This window comes from Phycomyces blakesleeanus, assembly GCF_001638985.1.
Source record: "Phycomyces blakesleeanus NRRL 1555(-) unplaced genomic scaffold PHYBLscaffold_5, whole genome shotgun sequence".
Classification (NCBI taxonomy): Eukaryota; Fungi; Mucoromycota; class Mucoromycetes; order Mucorales; family Phycomycetaceae; genus Phycomyces; species Phycomyces blakesleeanus.
In genome coordinates this window covers 1,889,738-1,905,371 of record NW_017265138.1, presented here as the reverse complement: position 1 = coordinate 1,905,371, position 15,634 = coordinate 1,889,738, and the positions used below count along the sequence as shown (strand labels likewise).

Here is a 15,634-nt window from a genome sequence, read left to right as displayed (position 1 = left end):
ATTTGTTATTTTTTTTGTTTAATAGCTAAATAGTATTGGGTGATTGCAATTCACTCTTGCAAAGTTGTATTGCATCATTTGTTAAAAGCACATCATGCAATGAAAGCTTTAAAAAATAGTATATCGATTTATGTGTTCAGCTTAATTGATTTACCCGATTCCTGGATTTATTTTTAGGGCTGTGACAACTGTTATGATTTTAAGGTCTGGTAAGATGATCAGATGTGTTCTTGGATTTTTTGCTTGGCTATCTCAAGTCGACTTTTTTTTAGTTCATAGTAGTAGTTTAAGCGCCTTTATTTATTTATTCATTATTATTCTTTTAAAAAAAAAGCTGCTTTCGATAATGACCAACAGGAAGGATTTGAAGCCATTAAAAAGAGTGTAACTAAGTTGATTAAAAATAATCTTGAAGATAGTGTCAAAATAATGGCTCATAAGCCGAAATGATGAGCAAATGTTTGCTATACCATAACTCTTATAGAACATTAGCAGACTTTAATACTCAATGTCAAAAAAAATTAGTGTCAACCATTACTCCTCCATATAAAATTAATTAGTCTTTAGACCAATGACATATCAAATGAAAAGAAAAACGAATAGCTATTTTGTTTCTGATTTCAGAGATCGACCTGTTTAAGGCGCAACCGAAATGTTTGCGATTTAGCCAGTGGGGCAAGCCAGTGGCATTCAAATTTTCAGCTTTTAAAAAGAAAGAAAAATCTCGGCTCAGTTAGAGTTGCCTGGACTCTGTTTGTTTATTCTTAAAATTATACACAACAATTGAAGAGGATTTAATCCCACGTGAATTTTACTTTTTCTTTGATCATAGTCCTGCATTACAAAATATTACTATGCCTTACAAAGGTCAAATAAACTGCAAAACTATATGAGTAAATAAGATTTTTAGCTTGAATTATGTGATGTAAGAAGTAAAGAGCTCAAGGTGGCTTTCTGTCGGGTGTGTAATCTATAAAAAAGTATAAAGGGCGAGCACGAATCGGGATAACTAAGCTCTCAGTGCCGCATATTTTCAGAAGCCAGGTACCAGAAGAAGAAATAGACAGAGCAAGTTGAGCGAGTGAGTGATACCTTCTATTTTATTTTACCTTGTTTTTCTATTTTATTTCCTGTTCTTCCTTTTTCTTCTTTCTTCTTTTTTCCTTTTAATTGTCTATTTCAGCTCTTGATTTAGAGTATGTCCGACTTCTTTAGCTTCGGAAGAAGGAAAGCGAAACCTCCTTCTGACCCGCCAGGATCTCCACCATCAACCTCACGACCAGTATCTCCTCCATCCCAAAACAGACAGACTGGAGAATATCGGAATTCATACAACTCAGCATGTAAGTTGCCATTGAACCACTAATAGAATTAACAAAAAAAAATCTAGTGCTACGTCTAAACATACTACATTGCAGTACCTCGTCCTTATGTAGAACCCTCTCGCGCTAATGCCTCAAACAGAGCATCAGTCGACAGCTCCAATCGCCCAATTTACCTCGGTGATGATTCTACTCAATTGACCATCGAACAAATCGATTCCCTTTTTGACCAATTGATCGTATGTATAGTATAAATAAATATAATAGGACATATATGTATGAGGGCTGTTTCTGTTTCACGACTTATAAACATTACTTTTGGCCGTTTTTAATAGTCTCGACGTGGTATTCACAAAGAAGAGATAGTAGAGCATATGAAGTCATGGGATTATGAAAAGAAACTCAATATGATAAACATGGATCGTAAATCAGAATCAAACGCATATTCAGCAAGACCTTTTAACGCTGAAGATAACACGCCCGCTCCTCTTTTGAATGTCTTGGCTGAAAAAGCAAACGAAATGTGGTCTGCTACAGTGGATGCTAGCTCCCGTGCTATCGATAGACACTCGAACAGAGCTAGTCAAATGCCTCATTCTAGACGATTATCAGGCACTAGTGGACCCGCACCTCTGGGTCCTTCTCTCAGTAATTCGACTGTATCATCTGTTATGCCACCATCATCTCACGATAACTCTCAAGTGGACCGCAGTTCACCGAATTACTTTATCCGAAAATTTATGGAGCCTGATATGCGTGGTGTCACCCCCTCTTTGGTTGCACATCTAGAGGTGAACCTGAGATCACGTCCAATAGAGTAAGTTGGATCATCACAGAAGAAGGCACGGTGATCCTTATTATATCGGTTGCATTGTTTAGCTGGGTGGTCAAGTTTATTGATCTTGAGGGTGTACGTGCAGTAATAGGTGGACTCAAATACGTAAATCATAAACCAGACGAAGAAAGGTAAGTTCATATTAAAGTAATAAGTATAAAAGGCTAATGAGCACGGTAGGAAAGAGCTGCTGCTTGATATTGAAGTGGAAATTACAAAGTGTATCAAAGTCTTGCTCAACACGAGAGTATGTTCATAAATAATATACAAGTGAAAAACCGTGGGACTCATAATGGTTATCTTATGAAAAATAGTGGGGTATTAGAGAAACAATTGGTCACCCAACCTACATCCATTCTATTGTGTATTCTCTTGTATGTCCACATTGGCAAACACGAAAGTTTATCTGTGATATGCTCTTCTTCCTGTGTCATTGTGAGCTTCCCAAGGGACATGAACAGGTTCTTAAAGGTTTCGAATCATTGAGTGCACATCGTAAAGATCTGGGTATATTTGACGGTTGGATGAAGGATCTCGAAAAAACCGTTGATGGTCGTGGTAAACTTGGGTCTTTGGTGGGAGCAAACGACGATTTTAAGCGTCTTGGAGTTTACAATGCGCCAGACAATCATTTAATGGAATATGCGGTAAGAATAAGTGTCTTAGTGAACGATCCATTAAATAAAGGATATAATAAGATGTAAAGCGTGGTTTATTGATCAAAGAACTTGTTATCCAGCTATCCAATATGATGCTTGTAAATGTATTGATCAAAGTACCAACAGACGTCAACGACCGTATATTTCTAAGGAATCAGCTCAGAGCATCCGGAATTGATAGAATTCTTTTGAAACTTGAAGCCTTAGATTATCACCTGTTGAATGTACAAATCGAGACTTACAGGGCTTCGGCAGAAAACGATATGGAAGAGGCATTCGGTGACGAAATCTCGCTTTACTCTGATATATCACAACCGCAGGAACTCCTGGAGCTTATCTTGGAAAGTATTGAAGATGCACCAAAGGCACTTGAATTCTTGATGACACTCCTCAGAAGCCTTCTTTTGATCAAGGGAGATCCAGATAACAAGTAAGTCGGGCCACTTTGTTAAGATTAATGACTTTGAACCATATTTAACAATTTTCACTCTGTGTCTAAATTTTCTTCTATATAAAAAAAGGGTTTATTTTTATCAGATGATTAGTGAGCTTGTCAGTCAGTTGGTTATGGATCGCAGAAGCGGTATCTCAACCGATAACTTTAGCAATGCCTATGGAGTATCTGTGGGAAACCTTATTCAAAAGTTTAGCGAGCTCGATCGGATGCGTGAGATAGAAGAGGAATCGGAAAGTAGCAGAGAACAACTTCTCAGACTTGCTGCTGAAAACAAAGAGTTACGTTTGGAAAACGAGTACCTTCGATCACAACAACACAATAGTGGCCCAGTCTCGCCTCCAGTACCTATTGCAAAAGATACAGTTGGTCCAAGACGTAAGGCTAATAACGAGAATTATATAGATACATTAGTTATTTACGTGTATATGTATAATAAAATAGGATCGCTTAATCTCAAAATGGAAAATGTATCCTTGCGTGCTTTGCTAAGAACATCCAGAAATACAATTGCGATGCTTCAAGAAGAACTTAAAGAAAAGAACGAAATGTTGGAAAATATGGAAAGCCCAGGAACTAGTCCTACCCCAAGTATTGTTCTCGGGAATGATTGGAAGATTGCTTCACAGAGACCTGTAAGAACATTAGTAGATACTACCAATATTATCTGTACAATGACATTGACTGTTCTAACATAATAATGTTAATTGTTAAAACAAATCTAGTCATCCATTATTTCTGATGATACTTTAGTCTCGCATCAGACAGGCGGTGTTGGTGCTGGTGGATTATTCGGCCAAGGAAGTAATGTGTCGGGGCAACTTCCAGTTACAGAAGTCTCCAATATCTCCCCAGAAAATCTTACGGCCGAATCCCAAATTGATAGCACCATTCCTCCTCCTCCTCCTCCTCCTCCAAGTAAGTGTGCGCAAATATCTTTATTTGTATATCATTATGTTTTTATTTAATCTATCATGTGTTGTTATTTTATTGATAGTGCTTGGAGGTGCTCTTCCCCCGCCACCTCCTCCTCCTCCTCCGCCACCCAGTAAGTACAAAGAACGAATAAACTTGAATTGGCATTTTTATATATTTACTTCGGAAACCATGTTTCTTTCTTTTACACTTGCAGTGTCTGGTGGCGGTCCTCCTCCTCCACCACCACCTCCTCCTCCTCCTCCGCCACCGAGTAAGTCCAAATAACGTATAAGCTTGAATTGGTACATTTATATATTTACTTAACAAACCACGCCTTTTTCTTACATTTGTAGTGTCTGGAGGCGGTCCTCCTCCTCCCCCGCCACCTCCCCCGCCACCTCCCCCGCCACCGAGTAAGTCTGAATAACTAATACGCTTGAATTGGTATTTTTTATATATTTACTTCGGAAACCACACTTTCTTTCTTCTTTTTTACACTTGTAGTGTCTGGTGGCGGCCCACCTCCTCCTCCACCACCTCCTCCTGGTAAATATATTGAGCCTGTTATTCAGTGTAATTGTCGGACAACCTATTGACATACATTACTTTTATAGTTCCAGGAGGTCCACCACCACCACCACCCCGTATGTTTGCTTACTCTAAATTGTGAACACGGCTGTTCTGGAAAGATCTAAAGTACTAATTTAACTGATATCATTAATATTACTATTACTATTATAGCACCTGGAATTCCTGGTGGCCCTCCACCCCCACCCCCACGTATGTTGTCATATTATTAGCAGTAATTGAGAGAGTTAGAAGAAAAGCTATTTTCAACTCATATATATTACTTTATTCTTTTATTTAGCACCTGGTGGCACACCTCCCCCGCCACGTATGTAGATAAATGATCAATACGTATCTATTTTTTTATTTATGCATAAAGTTTTTGATACTTTCCTATTAGCTCCTGGAGGTCCTGGAGGTCCCCCTCCTCCGCCACCTGGTAAGAAAAAAAACAATATTCATTTTATTTATCTATTCGGCCCCAACCAACAAAATAAAGTGTGTCTAATCTTATTTTATGCTTTGTAGGCTTAAGAGGTCCTATGATACCTGGTGTTCCCGGAGGTCCACAGCGTAAAGAGATTAGACACTACCCTCAAGTTAAACTGAAGAATCTCCAGTGGCAAAAATTGGATGCCAGAGGTGTCCAAAAGACTATTTGGGTTGTTGGTGATGTCGATGAGAATCATTTGGAAGATCACCTTGATAAATCTGGTGTATTCTCTAAAATCGAGGATCTCTTCCCTGCAAAGGTTAACAACTTCTTTGAGCGTCGTTTAAAGAAGTCTGCTGAAGAAAAGAAGGATGCGATTAAGTTTTTGACAGATGACAAGAGCAGAAACATCAGTGAGTATAAGAATGTGTATGATTACTGTAACAGGTGTTAAACAAATGTATAAATGGTTTAGATCTTGCAATTCTTCCTAGACTCAAGGTCTTCCCGTCATACAAGGAAGTCCGTGAACGTGTTCTGGCTGTGGACGATGAATTATGCACGGAAACACTTCTACTCAACATGTACTCATATATACCCAATAAGGATGATAACCTGACTCTGATGCAGAAATACATGAATGAAACCGACGAAAAGTTGGAAGAACTTGGCTTGCCAGAACAGTTTACTATCAATATGATGAGAATGTACCGCTATGAGCAGCGTGTCCAATTTATGCTCTTCCGTGTTCAATTCTGGGAACGATTCGATCAGCTTTCTACTGTACGAATGTCTTTTTTTTGCGGCTTTAAAAACATACTCATCCATCTATACTTATGCCTGATTTATTGTAGAACATGACTATTGTTCTGGAAGTAGCTGACACATTGAAGAACTCTTCTAGCTTAAAGGAGCTTTTGTGTGTATGTATCAACCTCTATTTATTTAAAATGGATGTGAGCTATTCATTGACTTACGTTTTCCTATGTTTTTTTTTCTCGTAGCTTATCTTACTTTTGGGTAATTTTATGAATGCATCTAGTATACAAGGTGGTGCATTTGGTATGCGTATCAGTAGTATCAACAAGGCAAGTTACTATTGTAGAGAGAAAAATCTAGACTATACGTTTTTTAATATAGTATTGTGTTTGTCGGTACATTAGCTTGCAGACACAAAGGCGTCGAATATTTCTTCGATGTCGCTTCTGAACGTGCTTGCCGGTGTTACCCGACGTGAATTCCCTCACATCCTAACCTTTTTGGATGATTTGAAGAATGCATCTCAAGCTGCGCGTAGTAAGTATTTGATTAAAAGAAGAAGAAAAATTGCGATTATGTATTAAAAAATTATTTAGTTATGGCAAGTTTCAATGACATGTCGCAGCAGTATGCCGAGATGAGAATGTCATTGAGACAGCTCGAGGTAGAGCTCGGCTCTAAATGGCAGGGTGAAGGTGTTCAACTGGAAGAAGGTGATCGATTCTTGGCGGTGATGAACGAACATAGGGAAGCAGCAGCCAACCGTTTTGAGGATCTCCAAACGCTTTACTTGAACATGGATGCCAAATGGAAGTCTGTGATGGTATTCTATGGAGAGAATCCTGCTGTTATGCGCCCAGATGATTTCTTTAGTACATTCTCTGAATTTGTAAAGAACTGGAAGGTAAGGATATATATGAGTTCTTTATGGCAGATATTTAGCGGTTTTTTATATATTGTCATTTTTTTCAAATCAATAGGAGGCATCAATCCAAGAAGAGAAATACACTCAAAGAATGGAGCGTGAAGAGAAGAAGAAGCGAGAGGATGAGGAACACAAAGCCCGCATGGAAGCTAAGAAAGAGGCCAAGAGGCTGGCTGAGAACACGGACGGAAAGGTTGATACTCCACAGAGAGTAGAGGGCGTTGATATCAGTGAAGGTAACTTTGAATACAATCAACAAAAATTCATCAACTTACTGTGGTTTGTTACTAGAAGCAACAACCGGTACTGAAGACGATCGCAAGATGATGGATAACTTGCTTGCAAAGTTAAGAACTGGCGAATCAGAAGTAAGAACCCGTCACGCACGTCGTGCTGGCCGCAGCCGAGAAGTTCAAGATAACAGTGATGTGATGCCTGCTTTGAGACCCTCAACATCAACACAACCCGGGGCTCTTTCCGCAGAGGCACTCCTTAGAAGTCTTCAGGCTGATTAAGAAGTACCCGTCTATCTATATTTCACACCACACACACACACTGTCTATCTCTCTCTTCATCAACATTCTCAAAACTTATATTTCTATATCTTTATACAACACCTGCACTCCTTTATTTTAATGTATTTCCAAAATCGCACAAAATTTGTGATTTGAATAACTACTTTCTCAAAGTAAATATCCCATCTTCTTAATATAAATAACACAGTATGATTGTTTTTGGACGTCTTATACCAACCTTAATAATATTGTTTAATACAATGTGTATATATATTGTTCAATATCACAGATAAATTACGTTGTCTATTTATGCTGTGCTTTTATTGCTACAGAATCTTGTTTTTCAGTAGCCAAGTCTTTATTCAAATAATGATCTTGTAGAACTTGATTCACTTGGGTTTTTTGCTTCGGGTATTCAAGAAACTTGCTTTTGTTGACAATGGATTATTTGCAATGCGAGAAGAAAGCTTTTTAAATTTTCTTGAGCTTGTTTCGATAGTTCTTTGGCTGTTGGTACAAAGGAAAGTCTTTTTTTTTTCTTATGGGTATCCACTTTGTGCATACAATAAAATATATCTCGACAGCAAAGATAAAGCAACAGGCACTTTCAAATACCAGCTAATAGCAAGTTCCTTCTTCCGGCTTTCTATATACCATTACGTGAAATGAGTGGTGAGTCTATTACTCTTCTCGAATTCTTCTTTAACTTATGAAACCTTTATTTTATCGATACTGTGAGATTATCGATATCTGACGAGTTAAGAAGATTGTTTAGAAAAGCACTGATGTTTCTTAAGGATATTAACATTTTTACTGTTCTGTATTGATTAGTTATAACCTTTACCATGGCTAAAATGTAGTTTAGTAGAAGATTTTATTTTTTGCTTTCATTTCACCTTCCAAGACGGCGAATTTGTTTTTTTTTTTTTGGTTAAAACCGTATTCAAGAACAAATGCAATATTATCACCAAAAGGAAAAGGGAATACCATTTAAGTATGCAGCATAAATTTCTACTGCATCATAGATAGATTTTTGTTGAGCATAATTCAGCTTTATTAGTGTTTACGAGAAAAAATAACAATAGATATCTCGATGCTTGTTAACTTGGGCCAGCTGCTATAGCTTGGCACAGTTATTAAAATATAATTAACCATATAATAACAATATGATCTATCCTTATGTCGTAGAGCTTGATAGCAATATAGTCAAGGGAGTGCACATATGTTATATAGATAACGATCAACCAAATAAACAGTATAAATTACATTACAAAAAAAAATACTAAAAATTTAGGTACTCATGACCAGTAGCTTAAATATACATAAATACTTCAAAGAAAAAAAAACCCCCTCCGAGTAACGAGTTTTAGCAATTAAAATACACAACTTTGTATACCATATTCTTTGGTATGAATCTACAAAAAGAGTTTGCACACTCTAATATATCTATATTTATTTGTCTAAAATTATTTTGGTAATCGTCTCGTATAATTTATAGTGCAAGTTTTTCTTTAAAATAAATAAATAAATAAGAAAAAAGAATCCCCTCTCCACTTAATTTTAGAGTAAAAATTATGTGCAGTACGTGTCAAGGATGTAGCGCACTTGTATTTCCCGATCCCAGAAACTCCGAATTACTACACTCGACGCCAAACTCTTAACTCTACTTTTGTAGGCATTCATTCGGGATACACTTTTATCATCATGGTGAAATCTACTCTCTTACTGTCATTACCCTGCGTTCTTGCAGCAGTGACGCTCGTAAGAGGAGCTAATCCGTCAATGAGAGGCATTTCTCCTGAACGTAAGATTACCTCTTTCTTTGAGGCAGCGCACATAGTCTTTATAATGCTTCCATATAAAGCTTATCCATGCGAATACAAATTTTAAAAATAAATGACCAAAATAATAATAATAAAATTAAATCAAATCAAATCAAAAAGATTACGACTTGTACGCACCTTTGCTCCAGAACGGTGAAAGTACCTGGAAATGCCTTGATAAAAGCAAAACGATCCATTATTCTGCCATCAACGATGATTATTGCGACTGTCCCGATGGTTCTGATGAGCCAGGTAGGAAATAGGCTTTACCAAGAAGTCATACGAGAATAAAAGAAAAAGATCTTGTAAGAATAAGTAATCAAATAGAACTAACTTTTGGAATTTTTGTTTTCTTAACAAATATATAATAATAATAATAATAAATATAATATATACACAAAAAAAGGCACCTCTGCTTGTCCCAATAGTTTGTTTTACTGCGAAAATAAGGATCATATCCCTGCTTATATTAAATCCTTTGCTGTGAATGATGGTGTTTGTGGTCAGTGACACATATTATGATTTTGGTGCTGTTGTCGTTGTCGTTGCTGGTGCTGCTGTTCTAGATATTGATGTTGTTGTTGCTTTGATATGAGTAATACATTAACTCAAATATCAATTATGTAGATCAATCATGTTGCGATGGATCAGATGAGTTTAATGGCCTAACATCTTGTCCCAATATATGCAAACAAGTGTCGATTGAATTTAAAAAGTATCAGGCTGAACTCAACAATATACAGTCTGTCGGAATTCTAGCAAAGCAAAAACTACTGGATGCAGCAGAAGTTATTGCAGAAGGGTGGTTACAAGAAAAGGCCGTAATTCAACAAGAAATTGATTTTAAGTATGCAGATCTCGATAACCTAAAACGTAAAGTGTGCCTAACATAAGCTCAAACGTAGTCATATAGAACAGTTTAATTAAACTATAATGATGTAATTATTCTTCTTAGGGGAATTGGAAATTTTGGAGAAAGCTCAAATCAAGCATACACCAATCGAAAAGTTTGATAATGCAAAGACCATAAAGCAGGCAAGAAAGATTGCCCTTCTACAAAGACATATCTTAGGATTGCAAGATGATATCGATGTTTTGGTATCCATTCTTCACGATCTTAAGAACGACCACAACCACAACTACCACGACATGGCAGTGAAGAGTGCAATTTCTGGATACGATGAGTTCATTGAAACTTATGAGGATTACAAGACTACAATTGAAAAAGATTTGGCTGATATTGAAGATTCTTCTGAAGATTTTATTACAGATGAGTATGAGGTTGATGAAGCAGAGGCTGATGTCCCTGAGAATTCAGAAGATGAACTTTCTTCAGAGGATGTAGCTGCAAAAGAAGGTAAATAAATAAACTTATAACTGGTCCAAGCCAGCATAAATTTGTGTCTCTATAGACTCTATTGAACCCAATCTCACTCTTGGTTATATACTTCTGACATACATCTCTCTCTCATTATATATATATATATATATTGCTATTTTATTGCGATTCTGTGATTTCCTTGGTGTACGACTAAAGGTAATACTCGACCAAAAGAATCACTCTTGAACAAAGTAGTGTCAGTACTGCCGTCTGGATTAAAAACCCGACTGGATAAACTGCTTTCAAAGGAAAATGCTGATGTTAATGAAAGCACCGTCAAAAGCAGTGAATCAGGTGCGGGACCTGTCTACATGTATTATGCTTCTAGTGTTGAATTCCTTTTGGAATTAAATTAACCAGAGAGATATGTTTCCAATCTAACATTTATTTGCTGTTTCTTCTTATTACACTCGTTTATTATTAATTTAGCACTGGAATCAACTCGCAAGGCATATGACGATCTCAATTCAGATATAAGCAATCAGGAACAAAAGTTGGAGAACATTAATGAGGAATTGTCGAAAGATTATGGACACAATAGAGAATGGTTGACTCTCAAGGATGTTTGTGTTGAGAAGAATGAGGGAGAGTACGTTAATTTACGATATTGAGCTATTGCTGTGCTTTAGAATAATCATTCTTCTTCTTCTTAGATATACCTATTCTCTTTGTATTCTAGGAACAGCATATCAAAAATCCAACAAGGATAGCTCACGCACAAATCTTGGGTAAGTCGATATTTTATGAACACAGGTACATGATTATGTTAATCTGCAAGTATTCTAATATATATATAGTCGCTTCGAGAAATTTGCTGGTACAGTCGAATCTGGGGCAAAGGATCGTTATCATGAACATCTACACTCACATGGAACACGTTGTTGGAATGGTCCCGAAAGAAGTGTCCGTGCTTTCTTTGAATGTGGTGCTGAGACAGAGATCCTTGAGGTTTCTGAGCCAGAAAAATGTGAATATCATTTCCGTATGCGTTCTCCCGCCGTTTGTGAGACACCTCATATACCATCTGAAGACAAAGATGTTAAGCTCGCTGAGGGTGAGGTCGAGGAAAGATTACATTTACACGAAGAGCTCTGATTAAATAAGTCAAACTTATTGCTACATAAATTGTTTGAGGATATTAGTCCTAGTTAATTATTGCAAATAGTATCCTTTTATAATACATACGAGATATATTAATTGACTTGATAACGTTTAGCTTGTTATATGTTCCTATTTTTTTTTGAAATAAATTAAAGATTTCTATGCATATCATATTACGAGTAACTGCGTTGCTTTTTAAGAGAAGAATTTGGAAAAAGTTATCGAAAGGTGAATTAATAGGTTGGGTGATATGATTAAATAAATCAAAATAAACAAGATCATATTATATGCAGCACATCTCAACTAGTAAATATATTTAAAGACGATATAAAAAGTAAGGGCAGTATATAGTAGTATCCTATAGAAAAAAAAAGGAAATTTCAGTAAATTGTTGCAAGTTTTTCAAGGTTTAAAAGTGTTTTATAGTTGAACTTTAATTAAGCACCAATTTCTCTCTCTTTTATATATATTCCACTTTTTACCCTACCTTGTTTTTGCAGTCTGCAAAACACCTTTTCCCAACTCCTTCAACCTAGTACAAAAATTAAAGACGATTAAATTATTCAAATTTAATAGCTTACCAGCAGTATCTTGGGTGAATCCTAGGCGGTGACCAGAAGGGAATATTTTTATCTTTTTTGAATTCTTGTCAGTGTTTGTCTCAAGCAACGGCCTTACTGAAGATGTTCTTCTGCTTGTCTTCTAGGGTGCATCTTTTTTATAATAGACAATTTTTGAAAAGAGGATATTTTTTGGATTGCAAACCCCGATGCCATAAATGGTAACTTAGAATCGTTTATGTAACACGATACATTATATACACACCCACTGAGATTTTTTTAAACTCAATGTCCAAGCTAGATTTAAAGTTGGCCTGACTAAAATTTCCTAAAGCGGAATATGAAGTGTCCGCTCGAATTTACCATGAATGGAAAAAAGGATGGATACAAAAAATCTGAAAAATGGGGGGTCCAATAATTGCAATTATAGGGTTTCAAAAAATGTTTAAAAAAAAAATGTTTCAAAAAAATGTTTTTATTTTGGTTTCAATAAAAAAATAGTACTAGGATTACGCGTTCTATATACTAGTAGCTAGTCTAGTGTAGCAGCCTCTCTTATGCAATAGATTGGGAGATAGACATGGTAAAAGTAAAGAAGAACGACTATTAAACAGAAACAGTATTAGTGTTATGACCTTTGAAGTAAATAATATGGTAAATTACCTTTTTATACTAGACAGACAGTGATATATGAGACTTACCTAAAGAGATGAGGGTAAAGTTATTAACAAAAGTAAAGGAAAAGACTGCTTGTTTAGTTATGTTAGGAGTAGATACCTTATAATACCACGACAGACAGCTTGGCATAGTTTGAAGTAACTTCCTAATACAATCTCATGTTGGAATCTCCATAGAATCTAATAAAAAAATATATATTAGTATCAATATGAAGTAGGGCATAATAAATATATTACTTACTGAGGGTGTTCGGTATGATGGACGCTATCATCTTGTTAGATTACGCTTGAAACTTACCTTTCAGTCATGAGAAAAAAAAAGAAAAAGAAGGAAACAAGTAAACAAAAAAAAAATTAGCTCACATTATTTCACATGATTTTTTTAGCAGTCATTTTTTGCATGATTAAAGATATGGTACCTCGAATTAGTTTACGCTTTTCTACATCTTTCGTTCCAAAGATTTTTAAACATGGAAAATCACTTCACAACAAAGAGGAACACATTCCTCACACTGACGGCTACAGACAACCGAACATTTGTGTGCACCGTCTGCGAAACCGAAAGAGTGTTAGGGTCCTTGCAAGGCCTCAGAAGACATTATACGAAAAAACATCCAAACGAAATGGGGGAGTATGAGAAACTTCTAAAAAGAAGGTAAGTTAATCCTAAAAGTAGGATGAAAAATACTATGTAATGTAAAGCTGAAATTGAGCATACCTTAACATTAGACCTGCTATGTTTGATGGCCCTTCTTCTTCTGCAAGCACTGCCACTGCCACTGCCACTGCCACTACCACTGCCACTACCACTGCCACTACCACTGCCACTACCAACCTGAACAGTAATAATGAACCTGCCCCAATGGAATTTATTATTGAAAACCCTCAGGACACATATGGCCATGAAATCTCTGACGAAGACGAATATAGTGATGATCACATTCTATCGTAAGTGAAAATTAGTAATGCAATATTGAAATAGATAATAACCTGTTTTTTTTTTTGCTGAACAGTGATTCATCAGATGACTATGATGAGACCACTGACGACGAAGACACGGACACCAGAGTAGAATATGATAGCCAGGATCATATCGCTAGAATGGCAGCAGAAATGAGAACCTTCCAATCTCTTTCTCATGCCATGAATGTCTACTCGAACGAAGACAGCAGCAGACAGACATCGTACCGGCCCGATGACTTTGCTGACATTTTTACTGGACCCACCCGTCCGTTTAAATCGAAAGTAGAGTTTATCTTACATGCTCTCTTCTACGGCGATGAAGATCTTGCCTCAGAAAGATCTATCAAGAAGATCATGTTTGCCATGAAGATGGTCTTGGACGTCCGTGAAGAATCTGGAGTAGCACTGGATTTTCCGACACCAAATGCTGTGATTAACTATCACAAGCAGAAAAAGAACCAGATCCCTGTTTTTCCTACTGCCAGTTTCGATGTTGTGAACCAAGACAATGAACGACATGTACTTTGGATGAACAAACCGTCCGATTACATCAAGTTTACCATGACATGTCCCGGAAAATCATCTCAAATCTCGGCCCTTCCTGACTTCACGGAAAACCAGCGGTTGAATCTCAACCAAGGCAAAAAGTGGAAGGAGAACCCATTGCTCCAGCACCCGATGATCACTTCAAACGGAATGGACTACTGGGTGGGTGATGTCGTCGAAGTCCAAGGCTCCCCGAACCAGTATCTCCTTGAGAAGTTCTTCACCAAGGACGGATCCATACTTGCCAATGCGTTCCAGGTTTATGGTGGCCACGATCCTCGGCTGAACCATCCTGATGATACTCACTTCCTGCGGTTTGGAAACTCTACGAACTTTGCTGTCTCTACCCTGAAGTATACCATTGAAGTTGATAGGATTATGTTTACTGTTCAAAAAGACAGCGATCTTTTCCTCGGACGTGGTTTCTCTGTTTCTTATTGCCCTGCCAAAATTGTCACCTATGCTCTTACTGGTGTTCAATCTGACTTGTGGCTCAACAAATCCCGTGTTGAAGAATTCAAGAGAAGACTTCCAGGCTCTGGTTTGATGAAAGTGGTTGTCTGCCCACTTAATCTCTATTCCGACGATACCTCCGGTAATTCAACAAAGCAGTACAACAAGTATGACAGTTACTTAATGTACTTTGCTGCGTTGCCACTTGAGACGAGAAACAAACGAGAAAATGCTCTTTTCATTTGTACCTCGAATCATACACTGAATGCCGTTGAGATGTTGCCCCCTATCGTCGATGACCTCATTAGGCTGGAGAAAGGTATTGAGATGTATTCTGAGGATCATGGTGAAGTAGTTCTTGTCATTGCGCCCCTGTTGCTCTTTATGGGTGACAACCCTCGTCAATCTCAGCTTGCCATGCATAAGGGAACATCTGCCAAGAAGTTTTGCCGAAAATGCCTCATACCTTCGCCTCGTATTGAACAGGGTTCCATCCCTGACGCTCCACCGTATTCTCCAGTTGACCACCATGGGTCAGAAGAAAGAACGAGGGATTTCTTGTGCGCCTTTGCCAATGCCGATTCCCAGTCAGAGCTATATCTCAATGGGTGCGAATTGAGTTATATCAAGAATGGAAGTGAGGAATTTCTTAGACTCGAAGCCTTTGACCCTACCAAAGACATGCCTGTCGAAATTCTCCACATTATTCCTCTTGGCCTGACGAAATAATTGATGACTTTTCT

At 37.3% G+C, this 15,634-nt stretch overlaps 4 protein-coding genes across 4 annotated transcripts; all 4 read left to right on the top strand.

Annotated features, from left to right (window-relative positions):
• Positions 1-1,993: 1,993 nt before the first annotated feature.
• PHYBLDRAFT_109013 (hypothetical protein) lies at positions 1,994-2,861 on the top strand (the record flags this gene model as incomplete). Its single annotated transcript, XM_018428087.1, has 4 exons — positions 1,994-2,139; positions 2,202-2,288; positions 2,338-2,404; positions 2,472-2,861. 4 exons carry the CDS (start codon positions 1,994-1,996, stop codon positions 2,859-2,861), a joined length of 690 nt encoding a protein of 229 aa, XP_018295105.1.
• A 3,077-nt stretch (positions 2,862-5,938) lies between these two features.
• Positions 5,939-7,628, top strand: PHYBLDRAFT_158061 (hypothetical protein; the record flags this gene model as incomplete). Its single annotated transcript, XM_018433725.1, has 7 exons — positions 5,939-5,971; positions 6,043-6,111; positions 6,193-6,276; positions 6,352-6,484; positions 6,544-6,851; positions 6,928-7,108; positions 7,164-7,628. Coding segments are annotated over exons 2-7 (992 nt in total), but the record flags the coding sequence as incomplete, so codon positions are not given.
• A 1,445-nt stretch (positions 7,629-9,073) lies between these two features.
• Positions 9,074-11,864, top strand: PHYBLDRAFT_123060 (hypothetical protein). The gene is made up of 8 exons (XM_018428903.1): positions 9,074-9,191; positions 9,331-9,462; positions 9,617-9,712; positions 9,838-10,083; positions 10,166-10,567; positions 11,021-11,180; positions 11,245-11,319; positions 11,389-11,864. Exons 1-8 carry the CDS (start codon positions 9,092-9,094, stop codon positions 11,684-11,686), a joined length of 1,509 nt encoding a protein of 502 aa, XP_018295103.1. The 5' UTR covers positions 9,074-9,091; the 3' UTR covers positions 11,687-11,864.
• A 1,535-nt stretch (positions 11,865-13,399) lies between these two features.
• PHYBLDRAFT_142575 (hypothetical protein) lies at positions 13,400-15,620 on the top strand (the record flags this gene model as incomplete). Its single annotated transcript, XM_018430839.1, has 3 exons — positions 13,400-13,584; positions 13,659-13,877; positions 13,943-15,620. 3 exons carry the CDS (start codon positions 13,400-13,402, stop codon positions 15,618-15,620), a joined length of 2,082 nt encoding a protein of 693 aa, XP_018295102.1.
• Between the last annotated feature and the right edge of the window lie 14 nt (positions 15,621-15,634).

What these genes read in the sequence shown, in the direction of transcription:
- PHYBLDRAFT_123060 (XM_018428903.1), top strand. Translation starts at nt 9,092, where the DNA reads ATGGTGAAATCTACTCTCTTACTGTCATTACCCTGCGTTCTTGCAGCA. An exon ending in CGATGGTTCTGATGAGCCAG is followed by an intron (nt 9,463 to 9,616) that starts GTAGGAAATAGG and finishes ACACAAAAAAAG; the next exon opens with GCACCTCTGCTTGTCCCAAT. An exon ending in GGATGTAGCTGCAAAAGAAG is followed by an intron (nt 10,568 to 11,020) that starts GTAAATAAATAA and finishes TTATTAATTTAG; the next exon opens with CACTGGAATCAACTCGCAAG.